We start from the raw sequence: 9912 nt of genomic DNA, 5'->3' as shown, positions 1-9912 counted from the left end.
GTGAGGGAGTGCAAGTGCTCTGTGTTTCTCGTGGCGCCGTTCTGGAGAAACCACGTTTGGTTCTCAGAACTGATGGAGCTCACGAGCACAGGTCCGTGGCCGATTCCTTTGAGAAAGGATCTCCTCTCTCAGGCCAGGGGCACGATTTGGCACCCGCGCCCCGACTTATGGGCACTGCATATGTGGACGGTCAACGGATACCCGCTGACCTCCCGGCTGGAGTGCTGAGTACAATTGCACAAGCAAGAGCGCCCTCTACTAGACGACTCTATGCTTCTAAATGGTCAGTGTTTTCTGGCTGGTGTTCGGCACAAAACCTAGACCCACAACGCTGTAGCGTTACGGAAGTTCTTTCTTTCCTTCAAGAGCTTTTGGATGAGGGCAGGTCCCCCTCCACGCTCAAAGTGTATGTTGCAGCCATAGCAGCATTCTCAGAACCTCTGCATGGCCAGTCACTGGGGAGATACGATCTTGTCATTCGTTTCCTTAGAGGAGCGATAAGACTGAACCCTCTTCGACCCCTCATGGTTCCGGCCTGGGACCTTTCCATGGTCCTAGAGGCTATGAAGAGTGACCCTTTCGAGCCACTTCAGTCGGTGGACTTACGTTGTCTCTCGTTCAAAACCATTTTTCTCTTGGCTCTCGCTTCAGTGAAGCGAATGGGTGACTTACACACGCTCTCCGTGAGCGCGTCGTGCATGGAATTTGGGCCTAATGACTCTAAAGTTATGCTCAAACCAAGACACGGTTATGTCCCCAAAGTGCTCTCCACTGCGTTCAGAGCGCAAGTCACTTCCCTGTCAGCCCTTCCGGGAACTGACAGTGAGAATGATGTAAACCTCCTTTGTCCGGTCAGGGCTTTAATGATTTACGTTCAACGAATCGCTGCCTTCAGGCAGTCAGAACAGCTTTTTGTTTCATTTGGTGGCCGCACTAAAGGGCTAGCTACCTCGAAACAGAGCATTTCCAGATGGATAGTTGATGCTATCGCTTTGGCTTACAAGTCTAAAGGCCTTCAATGGCCTTTAGGTGTTCGAGACCATTCCACTAGAATTATGGCCTCGTCGTGGTCTTGGACTAGTGGTGTTTCACTCCATGATATTTGTAGAGCGGCAGGCTGGGCCTCTCCGTATACATTTATAAGGTTTTATAACCTGGAGGTTCCTGCTTTGCAGGCCAAATTGTTCTCTGTCTGAGACCATTTTTATCTAGCGAACTGACTTAGTTCTGCTTATACAGCTCAGTCTGATTTCGTCCATGCTGACTGTTATACTGTGTTAAGCACTCAATTATACATATGATGTGACACACTCCCTATATGGTCATTATATATTCTCGGGCTCACTCTGTGTCGGCCCAGATATCTTCACTATTATGTGTTCCCTGGGCACCTGCCCTTGGGGCTTTTTGTGAATGACCTCAGCATACACGGCGCTTTAAACTGGGTTCCCATAGCGTAAGCTAGCTTACGCAACACGACAGTACTCTCGTAAGAGAAAAGACACTCGGTTACTAACGTAACCTCGGTTCTAGAGGGAACGAGTGTTGCGTAACCCGGCCGTGTTAGTGCTGCGTTCTGGTTTCGCTTCAGTATGAAAAACCAAAGTACACCCTATCTGGACTCGGCTTATATAGAGGTAAGCCACGCCTATTCTGGGGGGACATGACGCGCAAGGGCGCCCGCGCCCTCATTGGTGATGACGTCATTATCAGTCCACCGATAGGTTGCAGCATGTGCCGCAGAGCAGCCAATAGGCGCGTGAGCTGCCTAGTCCAGGTCTGCTCTGTGCAGCAATGCGTTCCAAATATGAGGAAATTAAAGGATAATTTTTTGCTTTTTTTTTTTTTTTTTTTAATTTTTAACTTTCAGACGGAGTCTAAGCCCCAGGACTGGGCAGACACCCGGAATCGGGGTTCATAGCAACCAGTTTTTTGGTCTCTCTGGTTATCAGGTAGTTGGCCTCACCAGGCCTCCCTTCCACAGGAACACACACACACACACACGCATGCATGCACACACACACACACACACACACACACACACACACACACACACACACACACACACACACACACACACACACACACACACACACACACACACACACACACACTTATACTAAGGCCCACCAGGTGTGGGATTTGACATGCCAAATCACAATTGGTCAAAAGCTGAATGACTAGTTCACAAGACACAAGACAATGATACACATTTTTTTTTTTCCTGAAAAGTAGAGCTGCACGATTTGGGGAAAATTACATGTTGCGGTTATTGAGGTCAATATTGCGATTGCAATTCCGATATGCGATTGTGATATAATAAACAAATGTTTTCATGAGTCAACTTGCTTGGTTCTCAAGTAAAATGCGCACACAGATTAGTGATAATGCTGAAATGTGTATCAACTCAAACAAGAAACAACAACTAAATGCACTGTTTTCAAAGTAAAATAATATTTTTTACAAAATTAAATATTGGCATCTTTGCATTACTGCAATAATTTGTCTCAATAATACACTAGTAAAAAATAAATGTCATATTTACCAGTGCCCTTAGTGTCTAACAGGTAGGCCTTGGATATATACCGAAATTGAATAAAGTTATCAAACAGTCTGCACTGCATACGTTATAAATTAAATATAGACTAATCCTTATTAAAGCTAAAAAAGTTATTTAGTCAAGACCAGTGAGTAATTTTCTCTGTTCTTTTTGTTCTTTGATTAACTTTACTGACAGAAAGCTTTATTGGCTGCTGTCTATTTAAGACCAGACTACTGACAGAGACGCTGATCTCGTGCCTCATTCTCTCACAACTCTTCACGTTCAACATAAGACTGCTCTTATGTTATGAAGATACTCGACAAAACGGACATTTTGGCCTAATTGTGTGTGTTATTGTAAATTCAAGCACGAAAGAGAACTGTATTCTGGAGTGCTGTCTGAGCGCACGATACTGGCACGTGTCTTTCTCTCTCTGTGTGTTTGTTTGTCACAGTCACACTTTTGTCTTGTCGCACATGAATGGTTTAAAAGCATTTGCATGAATAAGAGCGGGATCATATAATGTAATATACACTTTTTAAAATTCTGATTGGATAATTATCAAGATCGAGGCCAAGCCTTGTGTATACTAATTTTATGTCGCACAAAAAAAAAAAAAACCTTCCATCACGGAGGGCTCCTCTCTGTGCAAGGGCCCCTGGGCACGTGCCCAGATTGCCCATATGGTAGATCCGGGCCAGTCACTATGAGTACTCTGTCTCCTGAGTCTGGTCATAGGCGGTCGTAGGCCTCTTGTGAGGCCTCCCAGTTAGATCAGCCCTTAGGCCTTTCAGGCCTCCCCAGTGTTTTGAAACACAAACCCTGGGTAGATCCGTGGATCGAGCAGAGAAACTCACCTCGCTAGCAAGGGTTGGAGGCACTATGCTGAATCATGCTCTCCGGCATACCCCGTCTCTGAGATCTGGGCCAAGTGGTTCACTTTCAGCTTCGCAGTCCCTCGGGTTGGATGCCTTACCTAAAGGCAAGTGTCCAGAGGCTCTGTCTTCGGACAGACAGGAAGCTGGCCAGACTGAAGTGTCCAATGTAAGTGACGCCAGGTCAGGCCTTCTTGGTTGCATTTCGGGTGAGTATGTTCCCCTGAATAGTAATTGGCTGGGGCTCCTTCAGGTGCCCTAGCCACATTCCCTTCTAATTTGAAGCTGTGGTCCTAGGCCCTTGAGCAGGCCCAGGTAGGCCTTTTCAATAAACAAGGTTTTTGGAGGTTTCCTGTGAAGCGTATAGCTTGGGCTATGACCGTAGGGAATGCTGTCACTGACAGCCCAGTGTGACCTGAGGGTGAGTGGTTCTGGCATTTCATTTGAATTTTGCTGGTTCTGACAGTTGTCACTGCCTGAGGGCATGTTCTCCCCTTAGCATGGCGGCATGGATATATCGTTCCCCAATGCGTCAATTGACGCAGTGCGAGTTCCCCTTCGAATGGGAACATCTCAGGTTACACCTGTAACCTTTGCTCCCTGAGAACAGGGAATGAGACACTGCGTCTTTCTGCCATGCCTCGGGGCCTGCCTAGCAAACAGTCCCTTCAGACGAGAAGGTGAATGTTATGTTTACAGGGCGCCCTTATATACTTCCGGGTCGCACGTTGATGATGTCATGGGCTGTCGCCGGTCAATAGGATTGCTGTGATTCGATAGTAGTTTCATGAGGCGTTACCCAATGCGTCAATCAACGCAGTGTCTCGTTCCCTGTTCTCAGGGAACAAAGGTTACAGTCGTAGCCTGAGACGTTCCTCATCAGCACCACACTCAGACCAGTATAAATACAAACATTCGGTCACTCCTTGTCTGGCTCCGCAAAGGGTTACAGACTCCTTGTCTGCTCTACTTACCATAGTAGTTCGGTTTGCATGTCTCCAGCGATCTCCGAGATTCCTTAGGTAATATTCCCTGTAATATCTCCAGTGATACCTGTGTGGATATACTCACCTGATACTTACCATGCTCATCCTGTGGTATGTGCTGTTCCGTAAACACTATTCCCATCTGCAACCGAACTCAGCAACTACCTGGTTGCACAAAACAATCATCACTATCATTGAACTGTCTGACTGCGCTATTATTACCCGCATTTTTAATGCAAGTGCACATTCGATACAATTATGCACAATTTTTGTTACAAGGGTAAATACAGTACAGTATGGGTACATTTTCTTATATCAACATGGCAGGCAAATTTCTACCTCTAGGGAAATGTTTTCATTCTCTTTCACTCCATGTCTGACTCTGAACATGTACATCTGATAGTTAATGAGATTTTCTGTTTCTACCATAGTATATACCATTGGCCCTCATCCAGGAAGAAATGAAGTTTATCCTACACCACCAGCAGGTAAAATGCTAAGAGTTTTTTTTTCTTTATGAATAATGTGTTTATAGAGTTCACATACTGTAAGCGTTTTCTTTTCTTCTGCAGGTTATGTACCACCTCAAGTCCCGATGGTGATACCAGTCCCAGACAGACCCCTGGGCTGTCCTCCGGGTCTGGAGTACCTGACCCAGGTGAATAACAGCATAACTCATGATTTCAGTGAAGTGAGAAACTTTCAAACTATTCTAACCCAAACGTTCAGACAAAATAAAAATAAAATAAAATAAAAACTGAAAGGGTTGGAAGCTTAGTGGTGTGACTTTGAAGTCATGTGACCGTGGTTTAGTTGGTTTATAGTCTACATTTTGCTTTAAATAAAATAAAATAAAACATGAACAACATATACAAAGACCTGACTTGAAACATGAACTGAAACATGAAATAAACAAACTCACCAACAGCAGCTTACAAAGACAAAGCTAGACAAGATACAATGGAAACATGAGGGTTATTTATTAGGGCTTGGACGATACACCTATTTCCCGATTCGAAACTATCACACTACTTGGGTGCCGATATGATGTTTAATAAGCTTTTCCCCCCGAATCACGGAAGCACCCCAGTTATTTTGCCAAGAGAACTCTTATTTTTTATTATATGACATGTACTACTAATGAAGAAGAATAATACTGAAAATAACATTAAACAATAACTTTTTTGTCTTAAATGCTTTTCTCGTGTCCACTTGTAAGAGATATGATGTCATGTAATATTTACTGTTTTATGTAATGTATTGTAAATCATATCATAATTTCAACTAAAACTTACAAAATAAGGCAGAATCTAGGTCCAATAGGCACAATATACACCTGGCGCATGACGTCCGATGTATTTTCTGTCACAGAAAAAAACAGAAAAAACACGCACAAGAAAAATGATTAAAATCTGAATAAACATATTTCTAACATCTTATTTAACTAAAAAATATTTTTTGTAACTGTCTGGTTTTCTGAGAATAAAAGGATGTAACACCTGAGGTACTTGGTGCATCTCCTCTTCCCTCCGCCTTTTTGAACGTATGATGATATATCTCAAACAAAATAGAGATACGAAGTCAATAATTAAATGGAATATTAAACGTGGGCCTGACGTCTGAGGCTGAGAGACTACGTGTTTTGAGGCGTTGGAAGCTTATCAGGTGTCGACACTCGTTTGGTGTCAACATTATGCTGCGCTGTTGTTGTCTGATGCTGGACTGTGTTAATGGTGGTTTTGTTTTGTATAAAATATTCTCAATGTTTGATACACATATGCTCTTTATTCTTATTACTATTAACTATGATTACTGTTGGAGATCCTATAGTTTTTCCTTACAAATGCATAGGCCCATTCTGGGATCACAGAATATGACGGGTACAATTCATAGCTACTGCTCTTTATTTCTTCATAACTGACTTAATGTTCAATAAAGTGACTCATGTGATGTGACCATCTCCCATTTCTATTTTATTAAGCATATTGATCAGATATTGATAAATCTGTAGGGTCAAACAGAGAAAAACAATCTCTGTGAGTCCAAGTGATTGGGTGCCCAAATGTTGAAGCTCCAAAAAATCACATACAGCCATTGTGACAGTAATCCTTACGACCCTGGTGGATAAATCAGTCTTTTCTTTTCTTTAAAAAAAAGAAAAGAAAGCAATAGCATTTCTGAATACAAACTGTTTTGTATCTTGTATCTTTTTACAAATATACTATGTGAAAATACATTCAATGCCTATTTTCATGTCAGTTCTACAATGCTTCTTATCACAGATTGACCAGCTTCTAGTTCATCAGAAAGTGGAACTAATGGAAGGTAATGTTCAGCCATTGATTGCACTAGAAACACTTTTATAAACCCCTGTCACATGAACACAAATGCTCTCTTTCTCTCACAGTTCTCATGGGATGGGAGACCAAAAATCAATATGTGGTGAAAAATAGCTTAGGGCAGCAGGTGTTTTTTGCTGCTGAGGAGAGTGATTTCTGTACTCGTATGATGTGTGGATCGGTGCGCTCCTTCCTGCTTCATATCCAGAATAGCATGGGACAGGAAGTGATGACTTTATCCCGTCCGCTTAATTGCAGTAGCTGTTGTTTCCCTTGCTGTCTGCAAGAGGTATAGTATACTACACAACATTACCACTTCACATATACTGTTCCATGAGTATTATCACATTGTTTTGCATTGTGCTTTGCATTCTGGTATACTAATAAAGGGACCAATGATTTTTAAATATTGAAAAATACCTATCTATGTTGCTATCTTAATGTCAGTGCTGCTATATATTTCAGCTGGAGGTTCAGAGCCCTCCGGGCAGCCCTATTGGTTATGTTATGCAAAGCTGGCATCCTTTCCTGCCGAAGTTCACTATTCAGAATGAGAGAAAAGAACCCGTTCTGAAGATTGTGGGGCCGTTCTGTGACTGCAAATGTTGTTCTGATGTTATTTTTGAGGTATGGTGTATAAATTACAGCAAATATCATGTCATATCATGTCATAAAACAATAAAATATAGCCTACTTAGTGCTGGATGCGATTTATTAGTTTTAGTTTATTTATTAGTTTTGGATCCGATTAATCGTTGCTCAGTACTAAATATAATATAATATAATATAATATAATATAATATAATATAATATAATATAATATAATATAATATAATATAATATAATAATATAAAACAGTTAGAATGTTTGGGGTCAGTAAGATTTTAAAGAAAATAATAATCTTAATCAGCAAGGACTCTTTATTCAATTTCAAATAAATTGATCAAAAGTGACAGTAGAGATATTTTTATATATTTATATATATAAATTCTGTTCCTTTAAACTTTTAAGCCATCAAAAATTCCCCCAAAAAGCATCACAGTTTCCACAAAAATACAAATTACAAAAGAAATTTCAAATGATGTTCTTGTACTTTTCATTCATTGAACAATCCTGAAAAAAATGTGTCATGGTTTCAACAGAAATATTAAGCACAATGGTTTTCATTATTGATAATAATAATAAATGTTTCTTGACAAATCAGCATACTATAATGATTTCTAAGGGATCATGTGACACTAAAGACTGGAGTAAGCAGTAGGAGCAAATTACATTTTTATAAATTAAAATAGAAAACATAAATTTTAATACTGTTATAATTGTAATAATGTTTCCCACAATAGTACTGTTTTGCTGTATTTGAAGAAACAAATGCAGTCTTTATGAGCACAAGAGATCCCAAACTCTGGGTAGCGTACAGTATATTGTATAAAATAATATGACACATGTCTAGTGAGTGTTTATGTTTGTGAATGCAACACTGATGCTTATCAAACTAACAGTCACATGCTTATGTGATGCCAGGTGGTGTCACTGGATGAGTCCTCAGCGATTGGTCGAATTAGCAAACAGTGGACGGGATTTGAGGCAGAAGCATTTACTGATGCAGACAACTTTGGCCTACAATTTCCAATGGATTTGGATGTGAAAATAAAAGCAGTTCTATTAGGAGCCTGCTTTCTTATTGTAAGTAATATGTACACTGCATTAATACAAACCATAACACTTTGTAAATCTGAGAGCCATAACAAGCCTTTTTTTCTCTTCTTCAGATTTTTAAACTTTGATTATTAGCTTTCCGGTCAAATTGTATGAATATTTGGTTGTTTTTTGTTATAATGGGCATTTAGTCATGGTGCAATCAAACATACTTCTGCATAAAAAAATAGGCTGTAATTGGATATAGTATATATTATATATTCACATAAATGCATAAATCACAGTAATTTAATTAGTCTTTTTCTCCTTTTTAATATACAGGATTTCATGTATTTTGAGCACACTCAAAACCAAGAGTGAAACCCTCCTGTGTCACCATGAAGTCATGTATTGTTCTCGTTAGTCCCTGATTAGCTTACCTTCCTCCACCTGTGCCTGTTTAACTCCCTCCTCACTCTGTGTATTTACACTCCGCGTTCTGTTCATTCGTTGTCAGTTATTGAACGTGGTCACGCTGTATGTGTTACTCACCAGTAAACGTGAATGTTATTTGGATCCTGCATCATTCGTCTTCTTTCCAAGGAAAGTTGTGACATCCTGGAGCTTTGTTCCCCATTTGTTTACATTGTGTATTTCTTTTGAATTTCAGGTGCTGTAGTTTTCTCTTTGAATTTTTAACTAAAGATTATGTGGATCATAGTCATAATTTTCCCCCGATTACAACATCAAAGTGTTTTTCATAGTTATTTATATATATGAACAGTAAAGAATGAACTTTAACATCCTTTTCAGACACTTTTCTTGATGTCACACCACCTTTCTTTATTTCGTCAAATAAAGAAAGGTGTGCCACCATAAAACTGCTGTAAATATAACATGTCAGCCCTCTAGAACATGTCAATGTTTAACTAATCTAAATGTTGATTTAAACCTTGCATTCTCATTTAGGTAATTCTTCAATTGGGCCTTTTTGCTTTTTTAAAATGACTAGTTCATTGGGTTAGGTATCATTTGGATTTCTGATATTGCTTATCGATTCCAATTCTTTTTGATTCCAAGTTTCAATTCCAGTCAGGTAAAAACATTTAGTCAAGCTCTCTCAGTTAACAGTGCTAATATGGAGTTTGGGACGGACGGCTGTATGGTGAAGCTTACCCCTAGGTGAGGGTATACACCCAAATTGCTCTCAACCCCATTTAGAGCACAGGTTACAACACTTCAAGCATTTGACTCTCCTGTCCTGACCCAGCCACGGAAGGAGGGTCAAGTAAACGCCCACTGTACCCCATTTGTGCGCTGCGTGCTTATGTGGACAGAACTTGCTCCTTTGGCTTGTCGGAGCAGCTATTCATCTGCTTTGGGGGTGCTAAGAAAGTGTAGTTAAGTAGTGGAAAGATAGTGGAAGCCATCCACTTGGCTTATGATTCTATAAGAGGCAGACTGTCCTATAGTTGTCCACGCCACTCCACTAGGAGTTTGACGTCATCTTGGGCTTGTGTAAAGGGTATGTC

At 40.5% G+C, this 9912-nt stretch overlaps 1 protein-coding gene across 1 annotated transcript; it reads left to right on the top strand.

The window, feature by feature from the left end:
* Positions 1 to 4838: 4838 nt before the first annotated feature.
* LOC130097426 (phospholipid scramblase 1) lies at positions 4839 to 9003 on the top strand. Its single transcript, XM_056264261.1, has 7 exons — positions 4839 to 4891; positions 4976 to 5061; positions 6686 to 6728; positions 6811 to 7031; positions 7208 to 7369; positions 8267 to 8428; positions 8723 to 9003. Exons 2-7 carry the CDS (start codon positions 4999 to 5001, stop codon positions 8759 to 8761), a joined length of 690 nt encoding a protein of 229 aa, XP_056120236.1. The 5' UTR covers positions 4839 to 4891; positions 4976 to 4998; the 3' UTR covers positions 8762 to 9003.
* The last annotated feature ends 909 nt before the right edge of the window (positions 9004 to 9912 follow it).

The sequence above is a fragment of the Rhinichthys klamathensis genome, unplaced genomic scaffold, assembly GCF_029890125.1.
Source record: "Rhinichthys klamathensis goyatoka isolate OS25496 unplaced genomic scaffold, OSU_Roscu_1.1 h1tg000011l_1, whole genome shotgun sequence".
NCBI lineage: Eukaryota > Metazoa > Chordata > Actinopteri > Cypriniformes > Leuciscidae > Rhinichthys > Rhinichthys klamathensis.
The sequence above is the reverse complement of the archived record's forward strand: the minus strand, read 5'-3'. Positions and strand labels throughout refer to the sequence as shown.